The sequence below is a fragment of the Chiloscyllium punctatum genome, chromosome 40, assembly GCF_047496795.1.
Source record: "Chiloscyllium punctatum isolate Juve2018m chromosome 40, sChiPun1.3, whole genome shotgun sequence".
Classification (NCBI taxonomy): Eukaryota; Metazoa; Chordata; class Chondrichthyes; order Orectolobiformes; family Hemiscylliidae; genus Chiloscyllium; species Chiloscyllium punctatum.
This window is the reverse complement of record NC_092778.1, coordinates 39,307,748-39,331,185: the sequence shown is the minus strand read 5'-3', so window position 1 is coordinate 39,331,185 and position 23,438 is coordinate 39,307,748. Positions and strand designations below refer to the sequence as shown.

Below are 23,438 nucleotides of genomic sequence, written 5' to 3'. Positions count from 1 at the left end.
GTGATCTGACTTGTCATTCCTTGTAAAAGAGTACACATATAGAGGACGATAATTGTTTTCCATATGTCTCAGTTTGCTTTGCATGATATCTTCCTTCCTGAATTTTAAAGGGCGCCTCGGTGGCACAGTGGTTCGCACTGCTGCTTCACAGCGCCGGAGATCTCAATTCCTGCCTCAGGCAACTGTCTGTGTGGAGTTTGCACATTCTCCTCGTGTCTGCTTGGGCTTACCTCTGGGTGCTCTGGTTTCCTCCCACAGTCCAAAAATGTGCAGGTTAGGTGAATTGGCCATGCTAAATTGCCTGTAGAGTTAAGGGAATGGGTCTGGGTGGGATGCTCTTCGAAGGGTTGGTGTGGACTTGTTGGGCCGAAGGGCTTGTTTCCACACTGTAAGTAATAAGACCATAAGACATAGGAGTGGAAGTAAGGCCATTCAGCCCAACGAGTCCACTCTGCCATTCAATCCTGGCTGATGGGCATTTCAACTCCACTTACCTGCATTCTCCCCATGCCCTTAATTCCTTGTGACATCAAGAATTTATCAATCTCTGCCTTGAAGACATTTAGCGTCCCAGCCTCCACTGCACACTGTGACAATGAATTCCACAAGCCCACCATTCTCTGGCTGAAGAAATGTCTCCACATTTCTGTTCTGAATTTACCCCCTCTAATTCTAAGGCTGTGTCCACGGGTCCTAGTCTCCTTGCCTAACGGAAACATTTTCCTAGCGTCCACCCTTTCCAAGCCATGTATTATCTTGTAAGTTTCTATTAGATCTCCCCTTAATCTTCTAAACTCCAATGAATACAATCCCAGGATCCTCAGCCGTTCCTCGTATGTTAGACCTACCATTCCAGGGATCATCCGTGTGAGTCTCCGCTGGACACGCTCCAGTGCCAGTATGTCCTTCCTGAGGTGTGGGGACCAAAACTGGACACAGTACTCCAAATGGGGCCTAACCAGAGCTTTATAAAGTCTCAGTAGCACAACGGTGCTTTTATATTCCAACCCTCTTCAGATAAATCTGAAATCTAAAGACCTCTGAAACACTCGGGGCTTAATATCTAAGCACCCTCTCCACATAAAAATGCAAGTTCATAAAAAAGCAGCAAGCAGTGATTCTTATCAAAACATTGGACAAAAATGAGATTTGATGTTTTTTTCCACTCTATGCAACAACACTCCATTTTATACAATAGTATCATGGCTGGGAATAAGCTGCCGATTACAACTTAACTATATTGATCAATTTTATGCGGTAACATTTAACATCACTATCAAAACTTTATACTGACATACTTAATTTTTAAGGTATATATATATATGATTACAATTTTATTCAACATATCTCATTATTCACATTAACATTCTGGATCTGGATAGAAAATTTTATTTCCAAATCGCTTTCATGCCAACCTTACATCTATTTGTTAGGAATATAGCAGTAACCATTCAGACTTTCAAACCTGCTATATCATTCAATTTAAAAAAAGACTGATTTTTTAAAACAAAACAACCTGTAGAAGATCAAAAGGAAACTTTGGTTCTCCATCCTTTATGAGAGTGGTTACTTTGTGTTGAAGATGACTGCAACATCATACTGCCCAATCATTACAGCTGGTCAGCTGCCTCCGACTGACCCCCCCCCCCCCCCCAGTCATTTTGCTTTGACAGTTGACAAGAAAGTTTGTTTCGTTGCTTTTGGGCCCAACTGATGTTGACTGTGGCACAAACTTATAGTTATAAAAACAGCAAGTGCTGAAGAAACCCAGCAGCTATGGCAGCATCTGTGGAGAGAGAAACCAGGCTTCGAAGACTAGTCATAATGGACTCGAAATTTTAACTCTACTTCCCACTCCACAGAAGCTGCCAAACCTGTTGAACTTCTGTAGCACTTCCTGTTTTTACTTCAGACTTCCAGCATCTGCAGTATTTTGCTTAAAAGCTTCCAGTCAGTTGACTGTGTCCACACAATGTATGGCATTTACAATGTGGAAAGCAAGTTTGTCCTCTGGTTGGAAATTATTCCACTCTGGGTCTTGATTCAAACATGCCTAGCTGTGAACTTTATATATTGGCTCGCATTTACTCAGGTCTTTGGAGCATTCCTTTCTGTTCTCACTGTACTGCTGTGCTTGCCTTCTGTTTGGTTGTTTCCTGTTGTAGCCACTGGGTGCATCTTTGGAACTAGATTTCTTGCACAGATGTTTCCAGTGCTTTTTGTTCCGCATGCCTTGCAAAGATTGTGGAATACAGCACAGCTTTGCAGTGGGTGAGATGCGTTGCACTTTCCACATAGCCAGGGGATGCAAAAAGCAAGCAAGCTACAGTGTCAATATTGTTTGCTGCACCTCATGCTTACAGGTGCTGTTATCTGTGTGAGAATGACTTAATATTTTCTGTTGTTTGCTGTCACTGAATCAATGCTGTCACCTTTTTTTTCCAAGAGCTCATTTTGGATTGCTTTGGTAAGTTTTGAAGCAATTACCAGCTCCATATTACATTTTGATATTCAGCCTCTAAAAAAATCATGATGTCATCCACTGACATATTGATCTGTTGATACATGTGCTTTTTCCTGTCAGACATCAATTCTAAGTGATGAATTATTAAAGTCAATTCCTATATGCAACTAATTTTCTTGGACTTTTCATATCTTTGTAGTATCTGTCTGCTCCTCTTCCGATAATCCCAAGGTACTGACTCCATGTAACTTCACATTGCCAATAACTATCAATATGTTGATGGCATGTTTAATCAGTGCTGCAACTGCTTAATCTATGAAACTTAATGGTATTCTGTATTTGAAATGTTTTAACTCCGATGGGCGATCTGTGGCTTTCCAAATCATGGTGAGGATTTAATATCAGTGCTTCTGCTGTTCTTCTATCTTTTCAATTTATATTTAAATTTGTGCATACTTTCCATACTTTCACCACTGTACTCTAGTTTTTGGTTTGGAAGTTGTTTTAGGAATTATTCAGTTGGCTTTGTGCATTTTCAGAATGCAGCCCACATTTATTTATATTGATTGACTGAATTTTGGCCTGCATTCTCTGAATTCAGTGCAGGGCTGAATCCTAAAGGCCATTAAAGTTTTAAATAGCTTGAAGTTAGAGTAACTTTGAATGACCAGCTGTCTGCATGGAAATGACTGTCTTGTTTATGAATAAATATTAGTTTCTGCTTTTTTTTTGTATTTTGGGGACCTCTGGATTGCTGTTCTGGATGCTAGATTCTGGATTGATATTTAGTGTGTGGCTTGTCTCCCTGGCCTAAAAGCTTGTGAGGCTGATGTTTTCTTTGCTCCTTTGCTTAAAATAAAATAATCCCAGCTACATATTTTTGTGCTTTCTAAATGTATCACAAATAAGGCATATGAATTTCTTTAGCTGAAGATCTCTGGTGAGTTTATTTATAGTAAAACTATGTCTATATATAGTACAGAGCAATCTCCAGACACAGCCTGTGCCTAGAGTGCTACAATGCACACAGCCTGCAGTTTGAGCTCATGTGATAATATGAGAATACTTTGCTTATTCACATGTTGAGATTCAAAAGGGTTACCACACCAAAGCTGATAACTTATCACCACTGACACATCCTTTGGAGCAATCTTTGTTTCTTTAATGTCCAATTTCTATCCTCTTATGTCTTGACCATCCTCCTATTATCCCTACCCACCACCCTCTCACAGACCTAACTTTTGTTCTTTCATCTCCTCCTCTGTCACTGTTTCTGATGTTGTGTAATCAACCTAAAATGTCAACTGTATTTCTCTCTCCACAGCACTGTAACACTCTGTAACAGCACTATGGGTGTACCTACATCCATAGAGAGCAACAATTCAAGAAGATAGATCAGCAACACATTCTCAAGGGAAATTCTGGATGGGCAGTAAATGCTGGCTCAGGCAGTGTTACCCACATCCTATGGATGAATTAAAAATAAATCCCTCTGCTACCATTACTTGGGACCACTTACCAGTGTTAGTGTGATTTCAACCATAATCACACTGTCTTCTTTGCTCCATTTTGAAGTTTGCCTCTTGTTTGGATCCTTCCTATCTCACAGTTTTTACCTCGTTAGCATGGTGTCAAATTATATTACAATGACATGCTTAAATACTACATCTAGCGATGTAGCTTTGCAAATGAAGGCCTGTTTTCTCAAAGAACTGAAGTAACTTTATCAGCTGTGAGACTAGCTTCCCATACAATTCATGCCAATACCCTCTTTCCTTGTCATGCTTTATCCTTGCACCTGTAATATTTTCTGCATTATCCAATGCATTTTCTAAAATATTAGTGTTAGGTTAGTTACTTTATCACTTTTATTTCCAGCATTTGTTAAAATATTTTCGTATGTCTCAATGGTATGGTAAAAAGTAATGATGCCCTATTGGGTGTGTAAGTTATCTGCTTGAAGAGGTACATCTCACTAAATAGTTTTGCTAATCCTGTATTTCTTTTTGGCCAGGAAGAGTATGACTACCTCTGGCTGCACTGAAACTTCTCCTGCCTCCCTGGGATTGTCATCCCCTCTGCCCAAATTAATGTCCCTCTGATATAACAGTTCTGGATCTGCTGGATGACAAATGACAACTGCCTGGCTACACCTGATCAGAGTGCTACCAATATTATAGTGAGGCCAACTATGAGGCCAGTTCAGGCTTTTTACCAGTTATATTGGGTGCTCTCCTCCATTACATCACCCAGCTCTGTCCTGATGTGAGCCAAACGTCCAAGTGGATTTCATCGGGTCATTGAGGTCTACAGTAGTGAAACAGGCTCTTCGGTCCAACTTGCCCATGTCACCACAGTTTTCACAATTTAAAATAATCCCATTTGCTTGTATTTTGGACATACATGGAATAGTGTAGGTTAGATGGGCTTCAGATTGGTATGACAGGTCGGTGCAACATCGAGAGCCGAAGGGCCTGTACTGCACTGTAATGTTCTATATTCATTGTTCTCTGTATCCATTTCAGTCAGTGTAAAGACTTTCTTGCCACATTACTTAACAAGGATCGTTGAACATGTCGTTGTAATGTAATTTGTCAGTAACAATGTAACAATACTAATTATTAGAGGTCTAATATGAGGGAAATGCATGACTGTGAAATATCTGTAAACCATGCTCTGTATGTTAATATTTAATCAATGTCTCGTCTTCTGTTTACCTCAGCTCTGGTAACTCTTGGCGGAGTCAGTGTGTATATCGGATATTCAGCTGCAGCATTTAAAGCAGCTGTTTGTCTTTCTGGAAAGAAGATTCTGGAAGATATTAACATCAGGTTTGGATGGTCTTTAGCTCTGGCATGGATCTCATTCGTTGCTGAGGTCTTTACAGGTGTTGCATTCATAATAGCTGCCAAATTGACGAGTATGAGAAGGAGACAGGAAGAAGCAACATGAAGCTAACATGCTTTTGAGGAAAGTTATGGTGAAACAAAGACAAGTATGTTAAGTTTTTGCAAATTATATCGAGGTGGAAATAATGCAATTGTTTCAAAACTCTGGGAGCTGCTCAAATATGCATCTCTCACTAAGTTAATATTTAATGGACTCTCGATACTAAAAATGTGAAATTAAGTATTAGTGGTTGAAATACTTAATGAAACCAGTCTGCTCTTAGTCACTGTTAGTTTAATTTGCTTAACTGTTAATAAAGTCAAAATATCTATTAATGTAACCTTCACAGATATTGTAACAAAGAAATACTGTCAGTGGTATGTGTGTGATGACTGTAGCAGTATTATATAGCAATGCCGAAAGCTGTCAGAATTACAGGTCAAGTGGCAAAGGTCTTCTGCTTTTGCAGCAAAACTATGTTTCAAGTTTAACTCCATTTCTACAATCTAGAATAACAGTAAATGTTGCGAATTAGTACTGAGTAAACTATAGTCCTTTCCAAAACATTAATGGGCTAATTATATGTTCTATCAGGAGTTGTGCATATAGGGAACATTAGTTAACCAATAAGGTTCCAATAATGCAGAACTATTTTGAAAGCTCATTCCCTTAGAGTACAAATTTTAAGCAGTCACAGCAGGTTGCAGAGCTATAGAATTAACTGTTAACCCTTTGACTGCAGAGTTTTGGAGGCAAACAAAAATTTAATTGCAATTGAGATATTTTGGGAAAAGATTGAATCACTCTTTTTGCTGCTAATGTTAAATTCTTAATTGACTGTATGATACATAGCTTTTTTTTTCTTTTGTACAATAAACTTGTGTTCTTTTGTTAAAGAACTTTGGCAGCCTTATGTAAAAGGTCCCAGTTTAGATGGTGAATGTGCTGAATATTCCAAGGTCAGTGAGGAAGTGATGAGGAACCTATAATTGACCTCAGCTTTTAATGTCAGGTAATGTCAACAGTTTGGATTCAAGTGCCCTAACGGCCGAGATTACTAGTAAGATCCCATCTTCTCAACCTCACCACTTGCCTAAGGCATGTGTCTCTTGGGGTCCAAATACCACAAAATGAGTAATAACGTGACAAAAATTACCAGAAGAGAAATATTTTAGTATATAAATTTGGCATTCATATTCTTCCTCTTCCTTCCTGAAGGCATTAGTGCTTTGCATGAAGATAGTTCCAAATGTACCTGTTACTGTTCAGCATCTAGCCCAAATGTTCATTATTTATGTATTAGCCTTGACAGTGAATGTTGCCTGATTATTCACCATCAAGAGAAAGCACAAACAAAAACAGAAATAGCTAGAGGAAGTCAGCAGGTCTAGCAGATTCTGTGGAGTGAAAGCAATGTTAGCATTTTGAGTCCAGCGACCCTTCTTCAAAACTGGTTATAGCTAGAAAAAAGTTGGTACATATACAGAAGATGGGGGATGGAGAGCAAGGAGCAGAAGTGAATGATAGGTGGAGATGGAGCCCAGAGTGAGAGAACAGCAGTTGAGAAGACAAAGTAATGGATAATGGTGAGGCTGGGAGAAAGAAAAGCTGCTAATGGGACCGCTGGTGGGTGAAAGGTTATCAACGTCCCAGAGGACCATAAGCTTCTCACTCATTAAGCAGCGATGACTTGTAGGGTCACCATGCCTCAGGCAAGAGAGGAAGTTGATAAAGTAGGATCTTGATGGTACCCTCAACCATTTGGGGAATTGAACGTATGCTGTTGACATCATTGCATTAAAAGCTGATGCAAATGACTGGTTTTTCATCACTGCACACCTGAGCTTAGAAAACTTACCACCTGTCGATCATCCAGACTGGAATCTTTCCAAACTTCACTTTTGTATTGTTATGATCCCAGCTGATAGTAGTACTGGATAAGTCAGATCCCAGAGCGAAACCTGGCTTGATAGATCATACATTTCATTTCTGCAGTTGGTTACTGTGTTGGTTAGTCACTGAATATTCATATGAGGCTGCCAATGTTCCATCAGACAGAAAATACAGGTTTATTGCACACAAAAAAACCCCAATATATGATGCAGCTTGTAAAAATCTTATCATCACTTATTATTTCTCAGCAAAGTATGACTTCTTCTTTAATTCTTTAATTTCTTATTTAATTAACTTCTACCTATTTTGATGGCCTAGATTCTTCCATCTAGTTCTGCTGCCCTAACCCTCTTCTCAGTTTTAGCAGCTTGGAAATTTCTACACAAGCTCTCACAACATGGCCATTCGATGAAATAAACTCTGACAGCCTGGAGATTTCTACACATGTGACAGATTTTCTTTCTGCTACGATGAAGCTGTTCTTCAAAACTGACATAAAACCACTAATGGCCTGTGGTCTGACTTCTCTGTATGAAAGCTCCACTTTGTAAATACTTTATCAATTAACATTACACGTATCCTTCTGGGCAGTTAATTGAAATCACATACTTTTTGGGAATTATGCTTTTAGTTCACTGTTCCAAACTACTTTCTGAGCTCTTAAATCATGTTGATTGCCTTCACAGAACTGAAATGAAAATCTATTTTACATCTACTTTCAAAATTGAAAATTTCAAATTATCATAATATATTTTTCATCTTTATCTCAGCATTTAACCAGATTAACATGGTAAAAGTTGATGAGTCTATTTAAATAGTTTTTAATAAGCACAGAAGAAATAAATTAGTACTTGAGCTTTAAATACTGTAGCTGGATTGGCAACAGTAAGAAAGAAATTAATTATTATCTGGTTGATGTTCACAGGTGCACAGAAGTTACAACCCTGTCAGTTGACCTTTAAAGCACTGCAATTAAATGTGTGGTATAAATGTATCTAATGCACAAATGATTAAAAAATAAAAATCTTTTATGATCATCCATTGCATTGCTGATTATAAGTGCTTTTCTAATTGTTACTTAATGCTTCAGATTTCAAAAGAACAAAACACTGTTATGGATTCTGAAACACCTTCAAGAAATAGTAACCTGCAAGCTGAAACAATTCTGGCACTTGCTTACAATGTGACATTACACTTCCCAATCCTTAAAGCAGTGATATCAACCGTACTGTATGATCACTGCAAATCTACAAATGGACTGACTTTAGGTGGAAACCCTTTTAGCCACAATTTCAGTCAAAACATTAAACAATTGTCATTTTTAAAAATGACATTATTCAAACTCTAATTAGCACATTTTTCTTTTAGAAGAGACTTACAAGGCAAGGATCCCCTGGTATATTCATTGATTGAGCTTTTGACTGTTTGAATCAAAGCAATCTTAGTGTTCATGGCATTGATGGCATGACAAATTGTGTTATGCAGATGATGTCCCAAACATTAGTCATCAGTGGCCTAGTTATTTTTACTTCACACAGATTCTCATTTTATAGACCAGCCTTAGTACTCACCACCAGTCCAAATAGATAGCATGAAAATATTAAAATGGATATTTTGTTAATATTGAGGTAAAGGAAATACAAGTTGTGAATGGTATGATATAGTTACAAAGGAAGCAAAGCTACAAAGAATTAAATTATACATGTCCCTGCAGGTTGCATAGATGGAATTATGTTACACAGGAGGAGGGTAACGGTGTAGGGTAATATAATTGAACTGTGAGACTGCAGCTTGTCAGTTTTTAATCTTGTGAACTAGAGAGTGTCTGTACTCTATTCAGACCTTATTAAAAATATAATATCAAAGCACTGCACTTAATCTCTTATTAATGTCATAACAAGATTTTCATAGAGCACAAGACGGAGGCACAATTACTATTAATGATGTTGGTCAGCTCATGTCAATTTAAATTGTTCCAATTATTCATTCTCAACTTTCATTAAATTCAAATTGTATAATATGCTACCATTCATCTTGGCACTCTGGCAAAACAATAGCTGCAAAGCGAATTAAATGGGAATTAAATAAGTCACTATGTACTACCGAATAAAACCTACTTTAACAATTTCAGCACTCTTGTACTTTTACAAACAAACCAAATCAGGAAAGTAAAAGTGTTATACTTAATATCAGAATTGTGATCTCCATGACTATTATTACAAACTATGCAAATTGTCAAATAAGGCTCTATTCAGAATTTTTTTTCTATTAAATATGCATTGAAGAACACGCTGATAAAAATGGAAAAAAATTCAAAATGTACAACTTCGGTATTTGGCTTTTGGTTTCATCTTAAGAATTAAGTATTTACTTTATGGAAAAGCAGTCAATTGATACATGAGATAACAACACCAATTAATGTACATGCCTTTGAAGCTGGGCTTGAAATCAAGCAGAAGGCTCCAAATCCATTTTTAATGATCTACCAAAGAGAGATATTCTACAAATAGGCTAATCTTGACCATTAATATACCTGAATAATATGACCGGAATTACACAGATACCAATAGCTGAAGTAAATTCAACATTTAATGTTTCATATGCTATAATAACTTCACAACTAAAAGATCACTAGTTTCCAATTCATGAAACTTGCAAACAGTCTACTTTCGAAACAATCAGCTGATAATGAGGGTATGCACCATTTAAAATAATCTTCCAAAGTAAGACTTCTAAAATTATTTTTCCTGTGTTATTTTTATTGTCATTATACTTTATTATCATACTGAGTATGATTTTGAGGCAATGTATTATAAATAATTCTGTATTCATCTGTTTGTGAGTCTAGAAAATCAATCACCATCTCAACACTGCTGTGATTAAGTTTTCACAATAATCTTGTTTTGTAGAAAATAGTGAGCCAAACTCAAGCCAAAATTGGAGAAACATTATTTTTTCCAAAGGAGGAAGCAAAAGCACAGATAAAAGTAAAGATAATGGTTTCATCACTAAGTATCAACCACAATACACTTTCTGGTAATATGCATAATGTTAGGCATTGGTGTGGAAAAGAGATAATTTTTTCCTTTCCTTTAAAGGTAGTCAGACATGTCAAACAGATTGTGGGATTATGTAGGAGTATTCTGGTGGTCCAGCAGCTACAAATTGTAAACTTACAGATTCCTCCAGCTTCAAATATAAGGTGCATTTTTAATCTTACATGTGGTATTTCTTGTGGTCAACTTTGCAAACCTGAGGCAAGTTGTAAACAAGGACCTCTTTTGCATGTCTCATGTTCATGAAAGAGATGGCTATGGAGATAGTTAATGCATTGATAATTATCTTCCAGAATTCTAACAATTCTGGAATGATTCCTGCAGATTGGAAGGCAGCAAATGTCACCCACTATTTAAGAAGGGAGGGAGAGAGACATGAGGGGTCTACAATCCTGTTAGCCTTACATCAGTAGTAGTGAAAGTGACAGAACCTATTATAAAGGAAGGGATAAATAGATACCTGGTTAATAATGATCTGATTGGACATAGTGAATATGGATGGAATGGAAAATCATGTTAGACAAGCTTAATGGAGTTTTCTGAAGATGTTGATAACAAAATTGACAAAGGAGAACCAAAAGGCAGAATATATTGAGATTTAATGAAGGCTTTTGTTAAAGTCCCTCATATGAGGATGATTTGAAAAATTAAAGTAATTGAGATAGGAGATAACGTACTGACATGGATTGGTGATTGATCAGCAGACAGAACACAGAGGGTAGGAGTAAATGGGTCATTCTTGTGTTGTCAGATTGTGACTAGCAGGGTACAACAAGGATCTGCATTGGCTTCCAGCAGTTCACAATATATGCCATCAATTTAGTGTTGGGAACCAAATATAATATTTCTAAATTTGCACATAACGCAAAACTAAGTGGGAATGTGTTTTGTGAGGAAAATGTAAAGTGGCTTTAGGAGGATTTGGACAGACCAAGTGAATGGATAAGAACATGGTAGATGGAATATAATATGGAAATATGTGAGGTTATCAACTTTGGTAGGAGAAACAAATATGCAGAGTACCTCTTAAATGTTAAGAAGGTGTACAGAGGGATGTAGGTGTTCTTGTTAGTAAGTCACTGAAGGCTAACATGCAGGCCCAACAAGCTATTGGGAAGGATAGTGGAACAATGGCCTTTATTGCAAGAGGATTTGAGTACAAGAATACTGAAGTATTTCTTCAATTGTATAAGAGCTTTAGTCTGACCACACCTGGATCTCTCTGTGCAGTTTTGGTCTCATCATCTCAGGGAAGATAATGTTGTCATAGAGGGAGTGTAATGAATGTTTACAAGACTTATTCCTGGGATGTTAAGGCTGTCTTGTGATGAGAGATTAGGCAAACTGGGCCTTTATTTTCTAGTTATACGAAGAATGAAAAGTAATCTAATTGTAACTTATAATATTCTTAGTAAGATGATTGCTCTGGCTATGAAATTTAAAACTAAGAAGCAAAAATCAAAAATAAGATAGAATGTCTGAGATGAGGAGAAAATGTTTCACTCAGGAGGATGTGAGCTTTTGGAATTCTCTATTACAGAGGACTGTGGAATCTTTGAATTGTTTAAGGTAGAGATTGATAGATTTCTGATTACAAATAAATTACAGGGTTAGAGTTTCGGTGTTAAAAAGCATTGATGTTTTCAATCAGTCATGATTATATTGATTAGCAGGACAGGGTCAGTGGGCTGAATGGCCTATGTCCATTGCTATGTTTTTATATCAAAACTATCTAGGTTTTGGGGACTGTGTCTGCAGATTTTCTCCAACAAGATAATGTTAATCTGGTATAGGATGGGATATGCATGTTTGATAGAAGAAAGAGTGATTGCTAAGGAGGACAGACATTAAAAAGATCACAGAACTTGAACATTGCTGGCAAGGCCAGCATTTATTGTCCACTTACACGTGAATGAGTCACTTCCTCAGCCAATTCAGAATTAAAAATCGCTGCATTGCTATAGATTTGGAAGAGTGAAAACTGTCAGGAAACATTGGAATAGTGAAGTTTAAAGGTGACAAAGACTTGGATAAGAATTTCAGTGCAAATGTAGCAGGGGATAGAGATTAGCAGTATTATTTAAGGTGGTAGTAATTGGTAATGGATAGGTATCAGGTTATCACTCTGGTTGGGGTAGACTAATGTAGAGTTTATGAAGAACTTTTGTGAGATGGTGGACAATCTACATTCAGCAGATAATATCTAAAGTGAAAAAGGTTCTTGGATTCCTGAGAAGAAATCATACAAACTGTGATAAAAATAGCAGAGTTACATTTGTTTGTCCAATCTGGAATAAGCAAGCTTTGTGTGGGATCCTGATATTACAAGAGAAATAAATAAAATAGAATGATCCAAAAATGTATTACATTATTCTACATGATGGAAATACACCACTGTCATGTCCTCAATTAATGGTCTGGAATAGGAATCACTGCAGCAGTAGAGGGAGAAAGATACTCTGAGTACATTCTATGAAAACAGGCTCAAATGGACAGAAACCAGGTGCCCTCCAGCCATACCAAATTGTGGCAGGCATCCACGCAAAATAGAAAGATTATTTCATTATAAGATAGACATAAATTATCTGTCTTTCAAAGGATAATCCCACAATGGAACAAGTTGCCATTTTGCAGCAGCAGCGGGAGCAGTGAGAGCGAGGACCGGGGAGCTGCCGGGAAAGTAAGTTTCCCATTGGAATACTTGTCTCATGGAATCAGAGGCCTCCATTTTGCAGTAGCAACCCAAGCAGCGAGAATGAGGAGCTGAGTGGGGTGGTCGAATCACACTCTGGGAAGGTGAGTGAACTGATATATTTGGTAAAAACAATGACTGCAGATGCTGGAAACCAGATTCTGGATTAGTGATGCTGGAAAAGCACAGCAGTTCAGGCAGCATCCAAGGAGCAGGAAAATCACTCGGATGCTGCCTGAACTGATATATTTGGGCAGTGGCTAAACCCGAGACACTACATGGGTAGTGGCTCCCACCCACACTCCTCTTCTAACCAAAAGGAAAGATGTTGTGGTGTGTTGATAAGGTAAGGCTTTTCTTTGTCTTTTTTATCATGTGCTGGTAAGTAGTGTGATTGGTAATTTTTAAAATTTCATTTATCTATTATTTGATATTGTAGTTGGACTAAGTTAAGCTTAAGAGTAAAAAATGGCAGGAGATCCCAGGCCCATGTTCTGCTCCTCTTGGTCAATGCGGGAGCTCAGGAATGTGGCTGATGTCCCTGCTTCTTTCACGTACAGGAGGTGTGTCCAACTACAGCTCTTGTTAGACTGCATGACGGCTCTGGAGCTGCGGATGGACTCATTTTGGAGCATCTGCAATGCTGAGGAGGTTGTGGATAGCATGTTTAGCGAATTGGTCACAACATAGATTAGGATTGCTGAGGGAGAAAGGGAATGGGTGACCAAAAGGCAGAGAAAAAGCAGGAAAGCAGTGCAGGTGTTCCCTGTGGTAATCTCCCTCTAAGACAGGTATACCGTTTTGGATACTGTTGGGGGGCATGGCTCATCAGGGGAAGGCAGCAGTAGCCAGGTTTATGGCACTGTGGCTGGCTCTGCTGAACAGGAGAGTGAGAAAAAGAGTTGAAGGGCTATAGTCATGGGGAATTCAATTGTAAGGGGTTCTGTGGTTGAAAACAAGACTCCCAAATGGTGTGTTGCCTCCCAGGTGCACGGGTCAGGGGTGTCTCGGATTGGCTGCAGGACATTCTGAAGGAGAAGGGTGAACAGCCAGGTGTCATGGTGCACGTAGGCACCAATGATATAGGTAATAAATGGGATGAGATCCTACAAGTAGAATTTAGGGAGTTCGAGCTGAGTTAAAAAGTAGGACCTCAGAGGTAGTAACGTCAGGATAGCTACCGGTGCCACATGCTAGTCAGAGTAGAAATGATAGAATAGGCAGGATGTATGTGTGGCATGAGAGATGGTGGAGGAAGGAGGGGTTCAGATTTTTGGGACATGGGGACTTGTTCTGGGGGAAGTGGTATAAAAAATTGGAAGATCTACACCAGGGCAGGACTGGAACCAATGTCCTGGGAGAGCATTTGCTAATGCTGTTGGGGAGGGTTTAAACTGATGTGCTAGGGGGATGGGAACCAAATGAAGTTAGTAGACAGTAAGGAGGCAGTACCTAAAGCCTGTAAGGACCCAGATAATGAAGTCAGTGTGACTAAGGGGAAGAGTCGGCAGGGAGCAGATGGTGAACGTAAAGGGACAGGTAGTCTGAGGTGCATTTGTTTTAATGCGAGAAGTTTAGTGGGTAAGGCAGATGAATTTAGGGCTTGGATTAATACCTAGGAATGTGATGTTATTGCTATTACTGAGACTTGATTGAGGGAAGGGCAAGATTGGCAACTAAATATCCCAGGATATAAATGCTTCAGGTGGGTTAGAGTGGGAGGCAAAAGGGGTGCAGGGGTTGTATTACTGGTCAGAGAAGATATCACAGTTGTGCTGAAGGAGGTCACTGTGGAGGACTGGAACAGTGAGGCAATATGGTCAGAGCTCAGAAATAGCAAAGGTGCAGTAACAATGTTGGGGCTGTACTACACACCTCCCAACAGCGAGTGTGAGATTGAGGTCCAAATATGTAAACAGATTATGCAAAGATAGAGAGGCAACAGGGCAGTGGTGATGGGAGATTTTAATTTTCCCAACATTGACTGGGATTTATTTCATGCTATAGGTCTAGATGGAGCAAAATTTGTAAGAAGCTTCCAAGAGGGCTTTACAGAGCAGTATGTGAATAGTCCAACTCAGGAAGGGTCCATACTGGATCTGGTGTTGGGGAATGAGCCCAATCAGGTGCTTGAAATTTCAGTAAGAGATTACTTTGGGAATAGTGATCAAAATTATGTAAAATTTAGAATACTCATGGGCAAAGATGAGATTGGTCGTAAAGGAAGAGTGCTAAATTGGGGGATAGCAAGTATAGCAAATTTGGCAGGAGCTGGGGAATATGGATTGGGAGCAGCTAATTGAGGGTAAATCCACATTCGATATGTTGGAGGCTTTTAAAGAGAGGTTGATTAGAGTGCAGGACAGGCATGTCCCTGTGAAAATGTGGGATAGAAATAGCAAGATTAGGGAACCATGGATCACAGGTCAAATTTTGAGACTAGTGAAGAGGAAAAAGGAAACATACATAAAGTCTAGGCAACTGAAAACAGATGAAGCTTCGGAAGAATATCAGGAAAGTAGGACCAATCTGAAATGAGGAATTAAGAGGGCTAGAAGGAGTCATAGAACATAGAACAATACAGCGCAGAACAGGCCCTTTGGCCCTCAATGTTGCGCTGACCTGTGAACTATTCTCAGCTCGTTCCCCCTACACTATCCCATCATCATCCATGTGCTTATCTAAGGATTGTTTAAATCTCCCTAATGTGGCTGACTTGACTATATTAGCAGGTAGGGCATTCCATGCTCTTACACTCTCTGTGTAAAGAACCTGCCCTCTGACATCTGTCTTAAATCTATCACCCCTCAATTTGTAGTTATGCCCTCTCGTACAAGCTGACGACATCATCCTCGGAAAAAGACTTTCACTGTCTGCCCTATCTTATCCTCTGATCATCTTGTATGTCTCTATCAAATCCCCTCTTAGCCTTCTTCTTTCCAATGAGAACAGACCCAAGTCTCTCAGCCTTTCCTCATAAGACATTCCCTCCAGACCAGGCAACATCCTGGTAAATGTCCTCTGCACATTTTCCAATGCTTCCACATCCTTCCCGAAATATGATGACCAGAATTGTACACAATATTCCAAGTGTGGCCGCATTAGCACTTTGTATAGTTGCAGCATGATATTGCCTCTCTGGGACTCAATCCCTCTACCAATGAAACCTAATACACCATATGTCTTCTTAACAGCACTATCAACCTTCAGCAGGTGTTCAGGCAACTTTCAGGGATCTATGTACATGGACTTCAAGATCCCTCTGCACATCCATACTACCAAGAATCTTTCCATTGACCCAGTACTCTGCCTTCCTGTTATTCTTCCCAAAGTGCATCACCTCAAATTTAGCTGCATTGAACTCCATTTGCCACATCTCAGTCCAATTCTGTACTTTATCCAAGTTCCCCTACAATCTGTAACATTCTTCCAAACTGTCCACTACTCCACCGACTTTAGAGTTGTCTGCAAATTTGCTAATCCATTCACCTATGCCTGCGTCCACGTCATTTATAAAAATGACAAACAGCAATGGTCCCAAAACAGATCTTTATGGCACACCACTAGTAACCGGACTCTAGGCTGAATATTTTCCATCAACCACCACCCGTTGCCTACTTTCAGAAAGCTAATTTCTAATCCAAACTACTAAGTCACCCTCAATTCCACGCCTCTGCATTTTCTCCAACAGCCTACCATGTGGAACCTTATCAAAGGCTTTACTGAAGTCCATGTATGCCATGTCAACTGCCCTACCCTCATCTACATGCTTGGTCACCTTCTCAAAAAACTCAATGAGGATTGTGAGACATGACCTGCCCTTGACGAAACCAAGTTGACTATCTGAAATCAAATTGTTGCTTGCTAGATTATTATAAATCTTATCTCTTACAATCTCTTATAATATCTTCAGTAAACAGGGTTAAGGAAAATTCCAAAGACTTTTATTCGTATATAAGGAACAAGAGGGTAAATAGAGAAAGGGTTGGCCCACTCAAGGACAAAGGAGGAAAGTTATGTGTGGAATCAGAGCAAATGGGTGAGACTCTTAATGAGTACTTTGCATCGATATTCACTGAGGAAAGGGACATGACAGGTGTTGAGGTTAGGGATAGATGTTTGATTACTCTCGGTCAAGTCGGCATAAGGAGGGAGGAAGTGTTGGGTATTCTAAAAGGTATTAAGTTGGACAAGTCCCCAGGTTCAGATGGGATCAATCCCAGGTTACTGAGGGACACGAGAGGGGAAATAGCTGGAGTTTTATCAGATATCTTTGCAGCATCCTTGAACACAGATGAGGTCCCGAAGGCCTGGAGAATTGCTAATTTTGTCCCCTTGTTAAAGAAGGGTAGCAGGGATACTCCAGGTAATATAGACCAGTAAGCCTGATGTCAGTGGTAGGGAAGCTGCTGGAGAAGATACTGAGGGATAGGATCTATTTACATTTGGAAGAAAATGGGCTTATCAGTGATAGGCAGCATTGTTTTGTGCAGGGAAGGTCATGTCTTACCAACTTAGTAGAATTCTTTGAGAAAGTGACAAAGTTGATGAAGGAAGGGCTGGAGATGTCATATGCATGGACTTCAGTAAGGCGTTTGAAAAGATTCACCATGGTAGGCTAATGGAGAAGGTGAAGTCTCATGGGGTCCAAGGTGTACTAGCTAGATGGTTAAAGAACTGGCTGGGGAACAGGAGACAGAGAATAGTAGTGGAAGAGAGATTTTCAAAATGGAGAACTATGAGCAGTGGTGTTCCACAAGCATCCATGCTCGGACCACAGTTGTTTTGTGATATACATCAATGATCTGCAGAAAGTTATAGGTGGTCTGCTGAGCACATTTGCAGATGACACTAAGATTGGTAGAGTAGCAGACGGTGCAGGGGACTGTCAGAGATTACAGCACAATATAGATATATTGGAGAGTTGGGCAGAGAAATGCATTTTGGAAGATCCAATTCTGGAGTGAACTATACAGTAAATGGAAAAGTCCTGGGGCAAATTGATGTATAAAGAGATCTGTGTGTTCAGGTCCATTGTATACTGAAGGTGGCAATGCTGGTCGATAGAGTGGTCAAGAAGGCATATAACATGCTTTTCTTCATTGGACAGGGTCTTGAGTACAAGACTTGGCAGGTCATGTTACAATTGTATAGGATTTTGTTTTGGCCACATTTGGAATACTGTGTACAGTTCTGGTCGTCATGTTACTAGAAGGATGTGGATGCATTGGGGATGGTGCAGAGGAGGTTAATCAGGATGTTGCCTGGTATGGAGGGTGCTAGTTATGAAGATAGGTTGAGTAGATTAGGATTATTTTCATTAGAAAGATGGAGGTTGAGGGAGGATCTGATTGATGTCTACAAAATCATGAGAAGCGTAGACAGGGTGGATAGCAAGAAGAATTTTCCCAGAATGGAGGACTCAGTTACTAAGGGTCACAAGTCCAAGGCGAGAGGGGAAAAGTTTAAGGGAGATATATGTGGAAAGTTCTTTACACAGAGGGTGGTGGGTGCCTGGAATGCATTGCCAGCAGAGGTGGTAGAGGCAGGCATGAAAGCATCATTTAAGATGTATCTAGACAGATACATGAATGGGCAGGGAGCAGAGTGATACAAACCCATTGGAGGTGTAGTGGACAGCGAAGAAGGTTACCTCAGATTACAACAGGATCTTGACCAGATGGGCCAATAGGCTGAGAAGTGGCAGATGGAGTTTAATGCAGATGAATGCGAGGTGCTGCATTTTGGGAAAACAAATCTTAGCAGGACTTATACACTTAATGGTAAGGTCATAGGGAGTATTGCTGAACAAAGAGACCTTGTTTGATTCATAGCTCCTTGAAAGTGGAGTCGCAGGTAGATAGGATAGTGAAGAAGGCGTTTGGTATGCTTTCGTTTACTGGTCAGAGTACTGAGCATAGGAGTTGAGAGGTCATGTTGCGGCTGTACAGGTCATTTGTTAGGCCACTGTTGGAACATTGCAAGCAATTCTGGTCTCCTTCCTATCGGAAAGATGTTGTGAAACTTGAAATGGTTCAGAAAAGATTACAAGGATGTTGCCAGGGTTGGAGGATCTGAGCTACAGGGAGTGGCTGAACAGGCTGGGGCTGTTTTCCCTGGAGTGGAGGCTGAGGGGTGACCTTATAGAGGTTACAAAATTATGAGGGGCATGGATAGGATAAATAGACAAAGTCTTTTCCCTGGGGTCGGGAAGTCCAGAACTACAGGGTATAGGTTTAGTGTGAGAGGGCAAAGATATAAAAGAGACCTCAGGGGCAGCATTTTCAGGCAGAGGGTGGTACATGTATGGAATGAGCTGCCAGAGGATGTGGTGGAGGCTGGTACAATTGCAACATTTAAGAGGCATTTGGATGGGCATATGAATAGGAAGGGTTTGGAGGGGTATGGGCCGGGTGCTGGCAGGTGGGACTACATTGGGTTGGGATATCTGGTCGGCATGGACGGGTTGGACTGAAGGGTCTGTTTCCATGCTGTACATCTCTATGACTCTATGACTCTATAAACCCTTAGAAAATAGGCGACAGGTTTAGATAGAGGATCTGGATCGGCACAGGCTTGGAGGGCTGAAGGCCGTGTTCCTGTGCTGTAATTTTCTTTTTTCTTTGTTCCTGAAATAGTCACAGCCACATCATTTGAAATCTTCAAGACACATCTTCAGACCATATCTGTGTAAACATTTTCATAATCAGAACATCATCTCAGCAGCTCAAGCTGAATTTAACTAATGATATCTATATAGATATGGTGGAATATGGATATTAGTCGGTGATGCTGACACCAATCTGCAGCAGAAGATGCGGTGATGACGATTTCTAATGCCTTTAAGGTGGAACCTGAATTTTATCTTCCAAGTCTGCTTCAAGACGCTCCGTTCTCTTTATTCATTTCTCTTGAAACCTACATTTGATTTTGACACAATATTTATTTGTATAGTTTTCTTAAACAAAACTCTTTGTGAGTATTTTAAATTTTAATTTTTGGGACACTTATAAAGACTTGATTTAGTTTACTAATACTGACATTTTAATTTTGGTGAGTTCTGTCTCGCAGTGAAATATTCATTTCCTTGGATATTTGTCATATGATCCTCTTCCTCCACTGTATATACTGCTGTAAAGTAATTATTCATCCTGTTTATCATTTCCTTTTTGAGAATAAAAGCAGAAAACAGTGTGACCACAGTGATGAATGGTTCACCTCTGGATACCTCAAAGCTACTCTCCTGACTATAAGCTCAAAGGAGGGTGACAACATTTTCAACATTTAGTTATAGAGTCATGGAGCTGTACAGCATGGAAACAGATGCTTCGGTCCAACAGATCCATGCTGACCAGATAGCCTAAATAAATCTAGTCCCATCTAAGTACAGCTGCCATTGTGATGTTCACAGGGGGTGTTCATGGACTATTTTCCTCTGGTTAGTTGTTTAATTCTCCACCAACAATTTCACCAATAATTGGGTGTGGCTGGTCAGCATATCTTCCATTTTGGTTGTGGGATCATTCTGTTCTGGCTATTGCAAGCTGCATTGAGCATGCATGCAGTCCAGAGAATCACTGCACCAGGTTAACACCTCAATGGATTGCAGCATTTCAAGAAGGCAGCGTACCACCACCTTCTCAAGGCAACTAAGGATAGGCATTAAATGCTGGTCCAGCAGCAATGTCTACATCTCATGAATGAACAAAACAAAACAGTTCTGAAATAAACCCTGTGCTAACTCTTGGCAGGTCCTCCTACAATCCTGATTACTAAACCAATAGCTATTGCATTCATTTATCAGTAACTGAATGTAATATAAGTTCAAAGACTCAAGCATGGATGAGGAATATCCTGCTCCTTACAGTGGATAAAAGCCTTATGCCTTTGAATGTCAAGAGAGAATCTAACCATTGCTCCTAAGCCCATTCAATGATATCACAATCACTGAATCCACCACTATCAACATCCTGGGGTTACCATTAACCAGAAACCAAACAAGACCAATCAGATAAGTACTGTGGCAACAAGTGCAGGTAAGAGGCTAAGAATCCTGCAATGGTTAACTCACCTCCTAACTCCCAAAGACAGCTCACAATCTACAAGGCACAAGTCAGAAACAAAAGGGAATATTCTTCACTTTCCGGGATGAGTGCAGCTCCAACAACATTCAATAAGTTTGACAACACTCGGAACAAAGCAGCTCACTTGATTGGCACAGCGTCTACAAACATTCAATCCCTCCATCACTGAGGCACCATTACCAGAAGTGTGTACCATTTACAAGAGACAATGCAAGAATTCACCAAGTTTCCTTAGACAGCATCTTTCAAACCATGATCGTTTCCATCTGGAAGGACAAGTGCAACAGATACATGAGAACACCACCATCTGCACCTTTCCCTCCAAGCCGCTCATCATCCTGATAAAGAAATATATCACTGTTCCTTCAATGTTCCTGTCACAAAATTATTACTAACAATTGTTAATTCTCCTTGCCTGCTGGAAAGAATAGTTATTGTTTATTTATCACATCACAGCTCAACACCGCTGAGCTGGAGCCTTTGCAAGGTGGCTATATCAAAACATTTCTCTTAGCTGTCTAGTGGAGAATATGGGCCACAGTCTCAGAATAAGGGCACAGTCATTTATGACTGAGATGGGGAAGTTTATTTATGCAAAATTTTCTAAATCTTTGGAATTCTTCAAACTAAAAGCTCAATTTAAAAAAAAGACAAAGAGATAGAGCAGCAGTGAGAAATATTTAAAATAGTGATCAACAGTGTTCCTGAGAAATATATCCCTGTAAATAACAAACAAGCAAGAATTGTAAACTATGGCTGAACAGGGGTAAATTGAAATTAGTGACAATAGTATATTGACAATAAAGGTAAAGATAACAAAAGGCAAATCAATGAGTTTCTTATGCTTTTATGTTTCAAGATGGAACCAACTGTTGAAAATAAATCAATAGCAGTTTGAAAATTTTATTTTGATGTTTAAAATAAATTTTAGATTGATGTTGTTTCAATTTCTAATTGCATCGAACAATGAAAGAAATTACTTTCATATTTTGGCTTTTGTGATTTTCATTGATAACTTGTTGCATCTTAGAGTATTCTGTTTAATACAAGGAAGAAATATTAGCTTCTAGTCGAATTTCAATAATTTACTGTTCTATTCATGAAACTCTTAAATAAATCAAGAAAGCTCAAGAAGGTATACATACAGCATCCTAAAAGCAGATAAAAATTGAAGAAAGTAGCACTATACTATTTGTTAATGAATGTTACTGGATTTGTTAATTGATATAAAGAGTGAAAATATACTTTATACTCAAGTGCATTTAAAATTGACATGTTGCCTTAGTAATCTATTATCACTGGTAAAGTTCAAATAAAGAAGTGCTAATACAGTTTTAAGGTGTTTTCATGCTCTTTTTTCAACTTAGAACTCAAGAAATTCTTTATATTCCCTTTTATTATCTGTCTTTTATTGTCTATGAACTTAGGCTTTGCTATTCATTTCAACTTACACTTAACTCTGTTCAGCAATAGATGGTAGTTATTGACTAGCATGAGACCATAAAATGTAAGAGCAAATCTGCTCTGATGTTCAATTGGATCATGGCTGATCTAATAGTCTTCACTTCCACTTTCCTCCCTTAATGATTAAAAGTCTATCTAACTCATCCTTGAATAGACTTTCATGACCCAACCTCAACAGCACACTGAGATAAAGAATTCATCTTCTGAGAGATGAAATTCCGCCTCATCTCTGCCCTTACTGGGCAGATTCTTACTCTGAAATTATGGCCTCTGGTTCTAGACAGTCCCATGTGGGGAAACAATCTCTGTGCATTCACGCTGTCAAACTCCCAAAGAATTTGATATGTTTCAATAAGATCACCTCGCATTCTCTTAAACTCCAATCTGTACAGGCCAACCTACACAATCTCTCCTCATAAGAAAATCCCTCAATATCCAAAATCAATGCAGTGAACCTTCTCTGGCCTTTCTCCAATGTGAGATATCTTTCCTTGGATATGGAGACAAAACTGTTCACAAAATTCTAGGTGTGGTCTAACGAGTGCTTGGCACAGTTTCAGTAAGACTTACCCATTTTTATACTTTACTTGCGTTGAAATAAAGGATGATATTTCACTTGCTTTTCATTTTACTTGCTGAACTTCTATGCTGGGATTTTGTGATTTCTATGTTGCAGCTTTCAGCAGTCTTTCTCGATTTAACATAGAAACATGGAAGATAGGACCAGGAGTAGGCCGTTCAACCCCTTGAGCTTGGTCTGCATTCAATATGATCATAGTTGACCATCAAGCTCAATACTCTAAATCTACCTTCCCCACATATCCCTAATCCCTTTGACCACAAGAGCCTTCTTGAAAATACAATGTTTTTGTCTCAGTTACTTTCAGTGGCAGTGA

General features: G+C 39.2%; 1 protein-coding gene across 3 annotated transcripts in view; it reads left to right on the top strand.

Annotated features, from left to right (window-relative positions):
- The window catches only part of LOC140464477 (transmembrane protein 114), an 89,232-nt gene extending 80,947 nt beyond the window's left edge, over nucleotides 1-8,285 (top strand). For 2 of the 3 annotated variants that reach the window (XM_072559590.1, XM_072559587.1), the window contains one exon: nucleotides 5,187-8,285. In XM_072559590.1, the coding sequence (XP_072415691.1) occupies nucleotides 5,187-5,416 (230 nt within the window). In that variant the 3' untranslated portion in view covers nucleotides 5,417-8,285. The remainder of the gene's footprint in view (nucleotides 1-5,186) is intronic. The other variant, XM_072559588.1, reaches the window with a different exon arrangement.
- Nucleotides 8,286-23,438: the final 15,153 nt, after the last annotated feature.